The sequence below is a fragment of the Argiope bruennichi genome, chromosome X1, assembly GCF_947563725.1.
Source record: "Argiope bruennichi chromosome X1, qqArgBrue1.1, whole genome shotgun sequence".
In the NCBI taxonomy this organism is placed as follows: domain Eukaryota; kingdom Metazoa; phylum Arthropoda; class Arachnida; order Araneae; family Araneidae; genus Argiope; species Argiope bruennichi.
Window position 1 is genome coordinate 27387943 of NC_079162.1, and position 17792 is coordinate 27405734.

A 17792-nucleotide genomic window follows, 5' to 3' on the forward strand; every position below is an offset into this window, starting at 1 on the left:
ACACTTAATTTAAGATGCATTGATTATTAATCGGAAAATAAATTTTATGATGGCACATTGATTATTATTTAGGCGATACAAAATTTAAAATTTGCGAGAACCTCTGAATTAAGACGTGAAACGGTAACTTTGCCTCTAGAGATGTGTCTGTATAACGTGAAATTATATAAGAAAGGGAATAATACTCCTAATGGTTATTTCTTGAACTTCAGTCCTATATTTATATCTTTTTGTATTACAAAAGGTATTTTCCTCGCGAAATATCTAGTGTTTCTTATCTACAGAATGATAAACCACTTACATCAAACTCGAGACTTATAAATAACCAACCGGTATACAATAACCGTGATTCACAATTAGAAAATAATGTACATTCTTCTTTCTGACATTTAAAAATTCTTTAAATAATAAATTTCAAAAATAAATGGCATCATTGTCGAAATGAATGAGTATGGGCACAATGCTATTTGATAACATTTTAACAATAGACATTTATTTATTTAAACATACATTTAATTTACGAATTTTCACACATTAAAAATCAGAACGAACCCTTCGTTTCTGATTCGAAACTCACCTGCGGAGCTTTAAACTATTGTTTTTAAGACAAGTTTATGCCATTTACATATTTAAAATAATTGGCAAAATAAAAAAAATAAACAAGAACTAGTTCCCTAATCTCAGCCACGGGCAGATTTTATCATTTATTAAATGTGAAAGCTCTTGACCGTTATTTCCTCACCAATGGTCGTCTGCCCACATCATCCCCTATTTTCAAGAGAAATCTCAAAAACATTATTTCATTGTATATTCTCTATGAAAAAACAAAACTAAAAAACAAGTCCTCAGTTCCAATCACTGTATGGATTTCTTCAATTTTTATGATATAAAAACTCAGGACCTTTCGATACGCCATCAGTAGTTACCTGTCTCCCTTTTCGAAGGATATTGCAAAATAAAACATTGAAATAACCCCTAGTCTCAACATCCAGACAGATTTCGCCATTTTCCATGCATAGCTAACCACTCTGAATGCTTTGCTTCTTATTTTTATGTTTAATTTAAATGCACCTCTATCCAAATGCGTTTTAGTTTTTTAAGATAAAAGATCTTCAATTTTACAAAACAGTTTAAAATAACATAAAAGTTATTTATATTTTTGTATATTATATTACATTGTGCAACATTACAGTAAACAGTTTATAATTTAATATAGACGCATTAATAATAATAATAATAAGTTTAGTTAATAAGTTTATAATATTAATATAGACGCAATAATTAACAATAATGTGAAAAATAAAAATATTTTACTTACTAATGCTTCGATGAAGCAACAGAATATTCAACTGTTACTAAACTAAAATAAAAGATTGTGATAATACAAGCTTCCCCCTCCTCCGATTATAGATTAATTACTTGTTGTCGAAATGCAAACCATCGGATGAACGTTTCAGATTGCTTCACAGCAAGCGTTTCCAGCTATATTTTGTTCAAGGCTTCATTAAAAGGGTCGCCGTGTCACAGAAATCTCCATTCAGTCAGAGGGAAGAAATACAAGCGGAATCAAGAATTTAGAGTTAAACGAAAAGGTTAATCCAGCACGAAATCAGGTTTAATCGTTAATACTTGCAGCATTAAAACATGATTATCTGTGAATTCATTCACACTTCATAGAATTTCTAATTATTTCATGAAATAAGAAATTCTATGAAGGAAATGATAAATCTTGATGTTTCATGATTGCTATACATTTTAATTTGAACTCGCAGTAATTTGTAGAAGATTGATTCAATTTAAATCAATTTCAATTTAATTAAATAAAAATATGAAATTTTAATAAATGTATTCCTTATTAATAGTTTAACAGCCAGAAAAGTCAGTATTATAGACAAGCAAGCTGTTCGTCAAAGGAGGCTAATTTAAGAAAACCGTCTAGATATTATGAAATGCTAATGCTTTATAATATCAACTTTGTAATTTGAACTTAAAATGTTTTATCCATAGAATATTTTAATAAGGGAATATATAAAATGACTACTTTAAATCCAGAAGTTACTGGTTCAAGAAACAGTTGAAAACCTTTTTGTGTTTTGAAGTCAACAAGTTTTCTGAAAAGTTTGTTATTTAAAACGTTTTGAACAAAAAGAATCATTAATTTTACTTTATTGCATCAAAATATACAAAACAGGCATGTGAACAAAGCAGATCAGATATATATGCAAGCAGAAACACGAAATTTGGAACAAATGTGTCAAAAAATTATATAAAAAATGTACAAATGCCACACTGACAAAGACTCCATTTATTTTAGTGAGAAGCAAACTTTTGAAATCTTTTGCTTGGTGCTTTTTTTAAAGCTTTAAATATCAAAACTTAAAGATAAAATAAATGCACTGAATTGAAGAAATAAATATGCATTGCAACAATTCTAACAAACTACTTAAAGCACAAAAAATCTTACATTTACAGTTTATTGAACGCATGATATGCTTCACTACAACTTGATATACAATACTGATACACATGCATATAGAAATAATGAATTAAAATTTTTCTGGTAAAAAATGCCTCTTACAAAAGTGAAACATCTACATTGTTATATTTAATCACAGTTTCAAAGATACTAAAAATTTGTTTAACACAAATGTAAAAGCCAGGAGATATGATTATTCAAGCTTAGTACTTTTATACTTGAACTTCAAGAAAGATCTATTTCCCATTTTAGAAATTGAATCAAATGAAATGAATCTTCAAATTCTATTTGTGCATTACAATAATTTTCTTTGTTTACAGTTCTGCATTAATATAAATAAAAATTAAATGAAACAAATTTCTGATGCTCAAGTGAAAAACTTGATATATCCCTCAAATACAAAAATAAAGATAAATTTCATTTTAGTTTTTTCAAAGATTATGTCATTTTTATTCAAAAGCTCATGGTATATAATAATATCAAAATTTAATTTCGCAATGTAAGATATCTAAGTCGTATGCTTTAAGTTATGAAATTATTTCATTTTAATTAAAAATATAAAAGAATATCTAAATAAAATTTCTAATAACAGTTAATAACTTTGGTATACGAATTAAATAGCAACTTTTTAAAACATATTGTCAAGGAAGTAAGTTCTTTGTTATTTCAAAAATTCTATATTTGTGAAAAAAATCCAATGGTAATTAATTATTTTTAGTTAATATTTGCCTTTATCATAGATTTATAAAAATATGTAGAATATCACGATAAAGCTTTGATTTTATAAAGACAGAACATACATGGAAATGTATGAGAAAATTACTATAAAAATGACTAATAGTAAGTTTAAAAAGAAAATTTAAATTATACAATTATATCATACAGAAATACTTAGACTTTAAACATTATCAAATTTCAACATATCTTAGAATTTGAGAATATATAGGTGAACTCAGATATCGATATAAAGAGATATATATTTAAATGTATTGCACAAAATGTTTCACTCTAGTGTCATCATATCTGCACCTAAGACAAATTCTACTAGAAGAAACTGTTCAATTAATATAACAATGTAACAAGAATTTTGTTACATCATGGTATTTTCATTCTGTATTTTTCTCATGTTAAACATGATTAAAACTTTGAAGATGTTGAATGAGAAAGCAAAATAGAAACAAAATTAAAAATTTCATAATTTTGAATTTTGTTCAGACATATTGTAAAATCCAATGTTTTAGTTATTAAACAGTTCAACAAATTTTCAATAGTGATTAATGACATACATAATAAAATTCAAAAACTGTTCAAATTTAAGTATTCAAATGATAACACCAGGTAAACACTTTGGAATAGTAAACAACCAGGGCATGACACGAAGTTAAGGAACAAAGTTTTGCTTGATGTTACCAAAATCTCATGCAAATACAAATTCTCTAAATCATTGTTAATGTTGAAGCTAAGCTGAAACAAAACATTTAACTAAATACACTTTAAGTGTAACATGGGTGTTTAAACAAAGACAAGAGAAAATATTTTAAAGATTACATATGCTTTTTTAAAAATAATACAAAGCACCAATTTATCACATTTTAAAACAACAAAGAAAATCGAAATAAATGCAATGATGATAAAATTAGGATATGCAGTTAAAATGATAAAATTAAATATTTGAACTTTTATCTGAACAAACTACTTTCTTTTATAAAAAATAGGACAATTTCACAAATACAACTGCAGTTGAAATATTTAAAAGCATTGCTATAAAAATTGAAATTCAAATATAAAACACAACAAGCATTTTGAAGTACATGTTAACATAGAAAAGTTTAATTCCAGAACATTTAATGAAGAACTATACAACCAAATTCAAAACCATGCATTCATTCTGCTTCACCATAATTCAAAACAATCTTACAGCAATATCACATTTAGAACTACAAGCTTATAAGTTTAATGAATAAGCAATTATGCAAATTTTGTTTTCAAATAGAGGAATAACTGCTTTCCAAAATTTCAACAATACATAAATCATAGCGTATCTTTTAAGTAAGTTTGAATACCAGATAACATAAAACTCCATAGAATCACAACAAGAACAGAATTGAATTCTAACAAATTTTTAATCATCACCAATTCAACAAACTCTGACAGCACACAAATTTTGACAGAATAGTAAGTTTCGTATATGTGTATACGAAAACAATTTGAAGTTGTAAAGTGAAACTAAAACATGAAGATGCTTTGTGAATATTGTGATAGAATTATTTACCACAAGCCTGCAGAATGACCACCAGGTGGGTTATTAACTCTAATACCACTGCGTTGACCTTTTGCATCATCAATTTGGGCACCTACAAAGATATTGATAAAAATAAGTTTCATATTAGAAAAAATTAACGAAAATATACTTCGAATAACGAATTATCGTATATATGTTTATATTGGATTAGTTTAAAAAATACAAGGTATGACAATGAAATATTGGCTTCAATAATCATTCGTTTCACCGGAAATATCGAGTACCTCTGATTTCAAGTAAATCTCTTGTTCCTAATGTCATTTATGATTCCCTCAACAAAGTATTTTTAAGCGTTGGCAATGGGATAGAATATGACAATGCGATATGAGGGAAAAGAAATTCCACGACCTGAAAATAAAAATTTAATAATGGTATTTAGTTGTAACGAAATCGTAGTTTAGTAAAAAAACAATTGCTGATAAGCCGTTTATCAGCAACCGTTAAGAACAGACACGTGGTATAGAGGAATGCGTTTCATATTGATATTAACTGTAGCTATGCAATAAATATATTTATGAATATAGGTAATCGAAATAAGTAATACTATGAAGGGGGAAAATTTGTACATACATCACAAAACACTTTTAAGGATGGAAAATTTTTATCAAATGTCCTAGACATGAGGTATAATTTTTTTTAAAAACAGGGGGGGGGGAGGATCTAATGAATGAATTTTGTAAATTTTTGTAGCAATCGATTTCATAAACATCAAAACGTATCAGAAAAAATCTGCCCTTCCCCTTTTTTGTAAGAATTTTGAGAAAATTACAAGAGAAATGTATACTTATAATGTATCAAAAAATTATTTCTTGTTTCATATTATTTTTAAATTATAGGGCATTCATGGGCACACAAACACAAAATTAACACAAAATTAAAAAAAAAAAAAAAAGAGGGCAAAAGAAGATATCAACAAAAACGTCCAGTCCATATCGCCCATAATGTCTATCCATATGAAAAATTTAGTAAAAGATCCGCATTCATATTGTTTAAAAATAAGAAGAAAAAAAAAAGTTTTAGGAACATATTAGCAATAACTCATCATAATTAAACGAAAAGATCTCCGAGAAATGGAAAAAAATTAATTGTAAAATTCTTATACAATTAAAATAAATTGCTTCAGAATTATTAAAATAATGGGGCAATAATTTAATCCAGTTTAAATACTCAAAATTCTTGATTTCGCTTTCATAACATATGGTACGATCGACTTGACATTCGAAGGGGGGGAAAAAAAAGAGTTCTGTATTATATATAACCTTTTAAATAAAAGAGACCCAATAAAGGTTAAAATCATAACATTAATGGGAGTTGGACCTTAATTATACTGTCGTCCCCACAGAAAGAAAAAGCAAACAAAAACTCTCTGGGATACTATTATACATTTATATAAATATGCAATAAATTAGATATGGTGGTTAAACTTTCTTCTCCATTGTTAGTACCAAATGTTAATTTAACTAGTTTTAATGTACATAAATTATTTTGCCTAATGTTAAACTTAGCATCAATTGCAACTCGATCTAAAAACGATGAATTAACGAAAATATAAAATCATTGCAATATCATAAATATTACAAGAAAACGGGATAAATGAATAATTTTTTTTTATTTATATAAGTATGTATAATATAAAAGTAGAACAAACAATAAAATGGTTAACAGACACAAAATAGGCAGCACAATTTGGATCAAAATCCATTATAAACTAGCAGCACGACAATCGTTCTTCAGAATTGAAAAAATTTCCCAAATATAGCACTGACGATGCTGCATACTCGAAATTTCAATCCCTCAGAAATTTAAATATTAATCTTCCCCAACCTGGTGCATATGCAGAACGTGAATGGTCCTTTTTTTTTTTTTACTATCAGTAAATGACTGATTTTCATTAACAGCCAACGATGTTTCATCCTTATGGGAAAAAATATCAGCAAATTGATCAGCAGTTCGATAAGAATTACCAATTTATTAAAAAAAAATCCAGTTTTAGTATAAATTCCCGGTTGGCTGGAATTTCCTGACGATTACCGCTCGCCTGGCTATCCAGTAATTATATTAGCGCAGCTGAATTCAGCTTTCTAGATACAATTTATCAAACTTTTCAACAAAATGATGCAAAACTAATCTTCTTGATCTGCTACTATGCATTTCAATGATCATGAGGATTTGAAGTCTGGTGAACTTTGGTAATGTAAATATAATTTTAACAATTCGCAATGTACCGAAACTTCTTTCACAAGCACATGTTGACACTGGTAGAGTACATACAATTTTTTCAATCCATTCATTCTTAAGATGTATCAGCAATTCATGAAATGTATTGCTGCAATTCCAATAATGTTTTCAATTTAGATGCATCTTGCTTCCTTGAAAGAACACGACGCATATCCAGCTCAATTATAAATCTTGTGATTTGCTGCAGTACAGTTGATCAAAAATAACAATAACTTGTGTCTCAAAACTCTTCGTGCCTGTAGTATCAAGACTTTTATGTCTAAGAGAGTCGAAGACTCAGCTACTGTGCGCACAGTAATTTCGTAATATCTCTAGTGGAAAAAAAAAAGCTACCAATGGGATAAAAAAAATCATAAAAATTACTTATTGAAGAAAATTTCGTCCAAAAAATATTTCCTGACCCTACAGGAAACTGAGTGGATGCCTCAGATTTTCCGTTGGCTCCACCAATGGCGATTAAATCAACTGTTTATGAATTAAGACAATTTTTCTGTCAAACTTCGTAAATAAGAATAACTGTTAAAACCGGTAACATAGGAAACATCTGTGGTGAAAGCTTATAAGCGAGTTAACAGCTACGCTGCACGAGCAATTGCTTTTGTATTGTGGTCATGTTACTGGGCTGCGAACCACACAGTCCCAGATTCTATCCTCACTCATTTCAATTCGCTACACATCAGAAGTTCTAAGAAATACCAATTCAGAAAGAAAAAGATAATGTTGCCTTAGCTGGAATCATCAGCTTTCACGGGACATTCCTCTGGCATAAAAGTGCATGAAATTTTTAAACATTTACCAAAAATTGCAAGTAATGAAATGCTAGAATTATACATTGAATCCGTAAATATATTAGCTTTTCTGTTGAAATTTTAAAACTTGCTTCATTTTAGCAATCTAACGAAATTCTAGGATAAAATAAATAGAAATATGCAATTTAGCGCTATTTTCAAAGCATCAAAAATTTCATTTTGTGAAAAAATTTCAGCAAAAGCATTATATCATTCTCATTTTTTTGAATAAATTCTTAAGCATTGTTTAATTGTTGTGAAGTCATTTAATTACTTAAAATATTACATTTTAGAAAAATCATTTCAGAGATCTTTCTTCCATGTGAATGTTTTTCATGTTGAAAGTGAAATCAACATTTTAAGATTCATTCTAAGAAGTTTGAAATACCGAGTTTGTCTTGCAGTTAATGCTTTAAATTTTTGAAAAATGGAGCATTAATTAAATAGGATTTTTAAAAAAGTATTAACTTTTGCAACTTGAATTAATAATCAAATTAAAATCTTTGCTCGAGTGTAATAATAAACACAGATCCCTATTAATTTCAGAATCAGTAGAGAGATGGGTATAAGATTACTTTCATGGCACATTTTAGTTCAAATATTTTAGAATCATTTTTTTTTCATTTATTGATGCAATCTTTACCTTGAAATCATTAAATATACATTGCTGGTTTTAAAAAGGAATTTTCTAAATATGTTTTAAATAAATAATATCAACCGAACTGTTATGTATCAGATCCCAATTCCTTTAAAAACAAGAGAGAGTAAGAACAAATATCTTGGGGCAACTAAGCCATATATTTTAGTTTCCATTTGAAAATAAATTCTGAAATTGATGTAGCCAAATGAGAAAATGCTATGAACATAATCTTTCACTACTGGCTATGGGGATCTATTTGAAATCGGTTCAAGCGCTAAATGTAAATATAAAACTATCGAGTCCCACTGCATATTATTATTTTCGGGGTGCCAGAACACTGCAGTGATATGCTGAATAAACATTTTTCAAACGTCTTTTTTTTCTAAAGTCTCATGTATCTAAAATATATTTGCCACACAAAATAAATTCGTTGATCGATATTTCCCCATTTACAATCATTGTTGATACATAATGATTACTTTCTTTCAAAATTATGCGGCTTTTATCTACTCCAATATTGATTTAGTACAAAATTACAAAATCTGATCTTAAATAGACCTGATTAAATAGAACTTGGCGAACAATAATAATATTTCCAATAATTTTCAAGCTACTAAATTATTTACGTAATTTATAATGAAGTCTGTTTTTAACTAAATAAAGAACGCCAATGCATCGATAATTAGTCAGATTATGTCAACTCTGTTACAAGATGGCACCCCAATATAAGCTGGCTTTGATAAAAAGCTTCTGGGCGAATCTAGAGATTATCAAAAAGTACAATGGAAAAAGACAGTATTCTGAAGTTTTTTGGTAAAATTTTGAAATCGCGTGTTCTTGAAGAACATTAGGTATAAAAAGCCCCAGAAAGCAATGCCTTTTCTTATTAAGAAAGATTGAAAATTTGACAGTTTAGGTTTTTTTTCCCCTTCAATTGAAGTTAATCCATTCCCCACTCATGGCAACAATGAAGAAATAATTAACGAGTCTGAGTCTAACAGAAAAGGGAGATTCATGCAATCCAGGTATAAAAAATAAAGCACACCGAATCAGTTCTGATTGCAAATCTTTATTTTAATCCTGCTGCATCTGTTTCATAATTCACAATGTATCAGATCAAACAGATTTGGATAGCATATTAATTTTAATTCAACAGAATGAAATAAAATATAATAGGGCACATTATCAAGAAAGTTATCGGGAATTTTTTGTTCGATTAAATTTAATGAAAACTTTCATAAATGATGATATAAAAGGATAAGAACATGATCAACTATAAATACAGAATTATCGTCTGTTGTACTCGGCTCACAAGACTTTAGTTACAGTTCATTTAATACATGAGAAACTGGAAACGAAATAAATACATGTGGGAAAAAACAATAACAAAAAAAAATCTTACAAGATATAATCTGGTAATTTCACAATGCATAAAAGCAAATACAGTTTAACCTCTCTGAGTATCCACTCCTCCATTCCGAGAAAATACGGCCGGTTAATAGGGTTTTCGTTACAAAATAACTGCTATAATACAAAATATAAACACGTCAAAAGCAGATTTTTTATTTAAAATGAAGTTTTAGACTCGCCTAAAGAGAAGAGTTTCTTAAGACATTTTAGTCTATAACGACATTTAGTCATCAAAATTGAGTAGTGCATTGTATTAGTGTAGTACATTAGTGTTTAAGCAGAAGTTTAGTATGAGAGGTAAAATGTCTCTTAGAGCCCAACAAATGCTATAATGAACAAAACTAATCAAAGACGTTTTATGTAAACTAATTAATAACAGATTTAAATCCATCGTTTTCTACCTTGAAGGATGAATAGGGATAAGTCGTACAAAAATTCTTTAAGTATTAATTTATACGTACAAAGAATACTCTCCTCACCAACCTGAAAAAAATTCCTGTGAACAATACTATAATTTAGGTTTAAATCACCGATTGTAAAGAAAATAAATTCCCGTATCTCACAGACTACACTATTACATTCAAGAGATTAATATAACCCCCCCCAAATAACTGAATGGAATTAAGGCATATTATTTGAATTATAAATATCCGATAAAAAGATTATTCGTTAAGGAAGCTTTATCAACAACACTACCGACACTCATTCATTCAAAATTCTCTAGTTAGCTTTCTTCTTAAAACTTTTAATTTTCTCCATAAGATATACATAACTGCAAATAGCTAGTATTAGAAATCTAATATATTACATCAAAATAGTGCATTTCTTTAAATACTTTCTATTGCATGATTCTAACTAAAATATTCTTTTGAAAACAAAAAATTATAGTCGCAATTTCTGGTAGTTTATATTATTAAATAATCCCAAATAAAAAATAATTACACAAAATCTTTTATTTCTTCATTTTCATTGTTAAAATAGATATCTCAATTGTTTAAAAATTTATAGGCTTCACAAACCTGAAAGACTAAATGTAGAGTCTTGCAGATTTCTTCCACCACTTCTTGTTGGTGGTCTAGAATGGAATTCTGAACCACTTTTTGCACGCACAAACTCCCGTGAAAATGATGATCCATTAACAGGAGTAGTAGGGATTTCACCATCAGGTACTTCAGAATCATCACGGACAACAGGTGGTGGAAAAAGCTAAAAATAAAATTACGAAATTTAATATAATAAAAGAATGCATAAAAGATAGTTACATAAATAAAATTATAGCCCAGTAAAATGAAGTCAAAGAAAAATATGCTTTCATGTTTGCTCAAAATTCATTGAATATGCAGAGCCAAAAATCGAATTTCTTGCCATTAATATATAAATTTCAACAATGAAGAAATTTTATTTGATTCTCAGATCGGATGCAATATATTTTTAAATAGCATTTCCGTCATATTATATTATATAAGCATACTTCTTAATATTAAATGAGGATTCACTTACTGAAAAAACAATATATACAACTGTAAACTAATCAATGAGATTTGAGGCTATATAATTTTGTTAACAAACTGTATTCAGCAGTATTCATTGGAAGAGAAAAAGCAGATGTTAAATTTTTATTTTCACACCGTACCTTTTCTATATTCGTCAACAGATTGAGCGCAAAGCGGTAAGAGTAAAGAAAAGGTTAAGTTCTATTTTAAATCTCAAACTAGAGACTAATGAAGTAGATAAAAACATTAATGCTTATTTCAATGCAAGAAGGATTCCTAAGAAAATATGGAATAAATAAAGCTGGAGCATCGAAGCACTGTTTATTGCTTTTACTAAAACAAGGATTTTAGTAAAACACTGGTTGTCAGTGTAAAAGAAAAATTGTTTGAAGTACAATTTTTTCACAAGTTGCAGCAAATAATTAAATCATTTAGATATAATCTACTGAAATCCCCATTTCATCATAATCATTAAATAGATTTTAACGGAAATATTTAAGAGTTTAAAGCATAGATTACATTTGAAACAATACCGCGTATATTAGTTACAGCAAAATAAAACTTGTGATAGTTACATGTCCCAATTCCTTGGAAGAGAACTGGATTATTCTGTAGATGTGATAGCAAATATAGCTAGTAACAAAGGGAAACCATGAAAAATGATATAGGCCTGATCAAATTTATGCAAAATTATTTCAGATATTAAATTTTTGTAGAATGAATTATGTAAAAGAAAATTACTGGATAAGAAATAAATTACTTAAATTTCATTCAAAATAATAACTGACAAAAATGAAAAAAAAAAAAAAAAAATCTAAACAGAATATATCTCATTAAGGACCTATGATCCTGTAAAAGCATATTATTCATTTATTCACACATTATTTTTAATCCTATTGTTTTTCCACTTTTTGAGCTAAAAGTTTAGTCTATGGATTTCCTCCATTTTCAAAATTCTTTTATTATTTTTTATTTTATACAGGTTTGTCCTTTATTTATTTATTTTTTTAAATTTTTATCAATGTTCTGTAATCTTGAACTATCGGGAACGATACTCGCCATCTTAATGTAAGGGAATAACACCTAAATAAATAAATAAATAAAATTTAATCGAAAACAACAGCAAAAGAAAGTCAAAATAAAATAGTTAACTTCACAGAGAGCTAATAATTTTTTTCTTTGATACTCAAAATTGCAAGCAATTGCATAACATATATTTCATGAACTGGATGAAACGAAAAGCGAGAAAGAAAATCTTCAGGCATTTTTCACAATACTGAAATTTGATTCGAAAAAAACGACCAATCCCCAAACCACGATTTAATTCTTCAAAGGAATGATACGCAATAAAACGAACCCCTATTTTGAAGAAATAAACGCCCCCAGGCGCGAGCGCTAAAGAGCAGAGGGTTTCTGCATCTGTGAGCTAACAGTGAAATGCGCACACCGCATGCAGTTTAGCATTGATCTCAAGACTAATGAATTTTGATTTCAAAAAACGAAGTATCTGCGTCTTTCGTAAAAGTGTCATACTTGAAATGTATAAATTTTGTAACTGATTATTCAATTTTATGATTAGTTTAAAAAATAATATAGATGACTACTACTTACTTCTTTTTGCTGTACACAGGCGAAGACATAAGGAGAAAATGGTTGCATTGGAATAAAGCGTCCAGAGCCTGTACTTACATGCAGCTATAAAGAAATATCATTAATTAAAAACTATGCAGTTCAGATATCTAAATATGCAAAACAGTACAGTACTTGTCAAAACATTCGACTTCGATACATTAATAACTACTGAATAGTGCAGATTGAGAAAAATTAACTAGTGTACTAATGATAAAAATATGTATAATGCAAAGGATATGCATGTCATTTAAACATGCATATCCTTTGTTTTACTAGTTCATATATATTATGGATGCATCCTTAGTACAATTAAACTGCTGTTTTAAAAAATTTCATAATTTAAAATGTCTTCACCTGAAAATCAAATTAAAGATTTGAATTTAAAAAAAAAAAAAGGTCATTTGGAACATTTTGTCAAAACATTAGTAGTATTAATTGACTACAAATTAATAATAAGAAAAATTGTATGAAACAATAAAATGTAAATAATGTAATACAACTTAATCATTATAATCTTACTTTCTAATATTTTGAAAGGAAATTCTTGCCACAACTCTTGTAAAATAAGAAATAAACTATCTTTACAAAGAAGTGAGAGTACAACTTTTAAACTTAGATTAACAATGTCAGACACGGTGTAGTCAGCTTTTATTTATTTTAAATTATTCTATTAATTAAGACTCTATAATTCATAAATTAATTATGATATCAAACTTGAAAAGTTGTTCTCAGTACACATGCTATATATTTTATAAAGATGCAACTCATCATTCATGATGATACTCAAGGTAGAAATATTCCAAAAGCTTACTGAAATCGTATCTTTACAATATTACAGCAAACAAAGAGGTAAAAATAAAAAACGAGATAAAGCGTTTTGTTAATCATAAATTAATAAAAATTTAATGATTTTCAAATAAACATGATTTTTGTCTTAAGAGTGCCATATACAGAGAAAGAAACCCGATGTCGACGAAAGCGCCACCTATCGATGGGGGGGATAAGGCGGTGACCAAACTAATGACGGAAGAGGCTTAAAAGGTTTGATTGACAAGCCGAATAACACCCAACAAAAAAAGAATTCCTAGTCCCCAGGAGATATTGCCGTGTGAAGAGTGACACTCAGAAGGTCAACCGACCCACCGAACTGGCCCCAATAAAACTTTCCCTTACTCTTTTCCGAAAACCGACACTGTCTTTGTACATCACGAGAGGGGTTTAGTGGGGTTCATGACCCACCCAAACTTGTTTGGAAAAGATACTCTTTGAGTTGGATATTTTAGATTTTCTCTGCTTTCACAGAAAATCGTACCGAGGGCAGCGTGAATGTTAGAAGGACTCTTGGAACACAGAACTCAGCACTGATTAATTATTGAAGTACTTCGATTTTGGGACATTTAATTGCTCTTCATAATTCTGTTAATTAATATTAGAGAATCCTGAAATTTAGAAGGAGTAATTGAATATTTTAATATTTATAGTATTTCGTTTGACACGACTTTATTTTTAACAAAAATTGCGTTCATTAATTTTTCAATCCAGGAGGATCGGGCAAGATCTATGTGCCTATGAAAATATAAGACCACGAACTCATCCCTAAGGTGACCATTTTTTTTTTTAACCTGAAACCAGGACAATATGAATTTTGACCAGCCACGCTCAAATTTTATAAATTTTTATCAAAAATTCACCCAACGGCCAACCTGTATACCTAAGTAAATAAAAAACTTTTAGATATCAAAAAATGTTGCGTTTATTTAAACACAAGAAATGTGAAAACTAAAATACGATTTTACACTATAAAAATAAAACATAATAAACATAACATAGCAAGCCATACCTAATATAATAACATAATAAAACATAAGGAGTTATTTAATTTAGCTTGTTTTTTTATATTTTTCTGGGGAATGAATTGCTTTTAACAAATTTTTGTTTTCCTGTATATTTTCATAGAATTCCATACAGGTTGCATTTAAATTATTTTTGACAATCAACAAGGATTTCAAAGTTTCCACTTTCAATTGAGTTTTCTCGCTAGTCCAGATGTTGTTTAATAAAGAAAAAAACCCGTTCGGTCGGTGCATTAGTTCTTGGCATACAGAGGCAATACTCTACCAATTTGCAAATATTATTGGACACATCATTTTCTTTAAAGGCTTTAAAAATTTGAATCCACCCATCTGATACCGAAACACAATTTTGTTTCCAATGCCCAAGTTTCTCATCTGTGCTGTAGCGCTGAATGAAACAGATTTCAAAGAGCTCATCTTCAATTAAATTTATTTCCGGATAATGTTGAATTAAACAGTCACTGCATACTTGAACCATTTGATGCGTAGGTTTCATGTTTAATGTAATCCAATTAAACTTCTCGATTCCCTCAAAATGGCCTTCCCATTCTTCCAGATACTGAAAACATGTGCTGTAAAATTCCACCACTTTTTCTTTGAAAATATTCGATTTAACTAAGCCGTCTTCTTCTAGCTTTTTTAAATTTTGTCGAACTTGCAGGGGCAGAAACACACTTGCTATCCTGTCAGCAATTTTGGTTTTAAGGTCTTTATAAATGATATTTGTTTCCAACATAGAAATATCTTGTCCTTCTATCTTTAAAACCGTGCTATGAAACATTGACGACACATTATGGAGAAAGAAAAGCCAAGATTCGGTTTCAGGATTCTCAAAATAATTTTTAATAATTGTCGGAGTTTTTTCATTAGACGCAAAATACGATTTTAATGCAGGAAATATTTCCAACACGCGCTCAATAGCTGGTCGTAACGCTAACTACCGCGTATCCCTGTAACCCAAAGGTTTTTAATATTCTATGTCTACAAAATTACAAAATTCTTTTAATTCACTGACGCGCACAGTATAAATGTAAAAGTAAGAGTAAATCTTGGTAATTAAAGTTTGTATATCAATTGGAAGGCAGTCCGCCGCGGTTTGTATAGAATTGTTTAAAATATGCGCTGAGCAACCAATTCCCACAAACTCCCGTCCGTCCAAAGTAGCTTTTAGCTTGGTAAAAATATTATTTTTCCCTGCTCTTCGCATGCCTCCAAAGTTAGTGTTGGTGTTGTCGGCAAAAAACCCTAATATCTTGCTTTCTAAATTATGTTTTTTTAAGACCTCTACAATATATTCGGTAACTATGTTAGACGTTTCTCCTGGCAAATCCTTTACTTCAATAATTTTTACTTGCATTCCATTCTTGTATGAAAAATATCTGACAAGTAAAGGAATAAGTTTAATTTCTTTGTGATTTGAGGCGTCTGAATACACTGACATAAAACTTACGTTTCTCAAATCTTCATCCAATATTTGATTTGCATAAGGGACAAGTACATCGGTGATCATAGCTTCGCATTTGGTCCTAGAGCATGTGAATTTAGCATCAAAATATGCCTTAATAAGTTTACAGGTACAGTCCATTGATCGAAAAGATTCATTATGCATAACTGTATGATATGCCCACAAATCTTCAGCTGCAGCTATTTTCTTCTCAGCAGTTTCAAATTCTTTTTTTCTTAAAATATGATGTCATACTCGAACTTGCAATTGCTGCTGACACTGCTCGTTTGTGTTTAACTGTTTTTATGTGGTTTTCAATGTCGCTTTTTCCACTATTTGCAATAGAAAACGTACTTCTACATTTTTCTACAATATACTTCACTAGGATTAATATTATTACTTTCTTTAATAAATGTATATTTTAATTTTAAATCATCATTAAATACGCCCTTTCGTCGTTTTGCCGCCATGATAATAATAAGGTAGGTACATCACAGAACTTAGTACATCAGACCACCACTGGCTTGTATGACGTCGTGGCGGTCCTGCTCATGCGACACCTGACGATATCACATGGAATTATCAGGGTTGCCAGTTCTAATTTTATTATTTTTATTTTATTACTTTTTTTGTTTTAATATTTTCTAATCTAAAACCAGTACTTTTCGTGTACTGGTTTTGTTTAATGACTAACCAGGACTTATGCCCTGAAAACCAGTACTGTAGTGGTAAAATCAGTACGAATGGTCATCTTACTCATCCCCAAAGAATGGGTTCAATCCTTTCTCTCAATAGTTTTAATACTTACAGATAATTCTAATAAAATGTCCCTAGATTTTCTTTAAAATTTTATAAGTAAATTATTTATTTAAAAAAAATATTAAATAAGCTTAAATGAGGAAGGAAACGAATAAAATTAAGGTGAATTTTTCAATTTATGAGACGTATTTGATATGACCTGGTGTTTCTGTGTAGCTGGGATGTTCCTAATTTCTGCCTGATTTTCGCAAAAAAGAGAATATCCTAAATTTTAATTAAATAACTCATTTGTACCATATTAAAAAGAAAAAATAAATATAGTTATTTTGAAAATAATGTTAGGATAAATTCTATTAATTAGCTTTTCTAAAAGTGGAATATAACCAACTTAATATGATAATGTGCATAAATTGGAAGAAAAAAATAAATTGTAAAATGCATATATTAGATTAAGTTTCTCCTGGTTTTCGAAATTTTTTAAACCATTAATTGAACGATTTCTTTCTTTTCTTTTGCTTTGTTTTATTTATTTATTGGATTTTGCCAATATCACCATTCATCCACTTAGCCAGGATTTCGTATCAGAATTCTGAAATGTTTCAATCTGAAAATTCATCTTGGCCTTGTAATAATTTTTACTTATATATATAAAAAAATAATATGAAAATAAAAAAAAGGGTTACAATTTTTTTTAAAAAAAATTAAATCTAATTTCTATAGAATTCTTTTCTTAATATTTCACAATATGTATAATATG

General features: G+C 28.9%; 1 protein-coding gene across 5 annotated transcripts in view; it reads right to left on the minus strand.

Annotated features, from left to right (window-relative positions):
• Positions 1-2149: 2149 nt before the first annotated feature.
• LOC129958386 (dihydropyrimidinase-like) overlaps positions 2150-17792 on the minus strand; it is a 97578-nt gene continuing 81935 nt past the window's right edge. For all 5 annotated transcript variants that reach the window (XM_056070848.1, XM_056070851.1, XM_056070850.1 and 2 more), the window contains 3 exons: positions 12959-13042; positions 10874-11060; positions 2150-4830 (listed from right to left, as the gene is read on the minus strand). In XM_056070848.1, the coding sequence (XP_055926823.1) occupies positions 4745-4830; positions 10874-11060; positions 12959-13042 (357 nt within the window). In that variant the 3' untranslated portion in view covers positions 2150-4744. The remainder of the gene's footprint in view (positions 4831-10873; positions 11061-12958; positions 13043-17792) is intronic.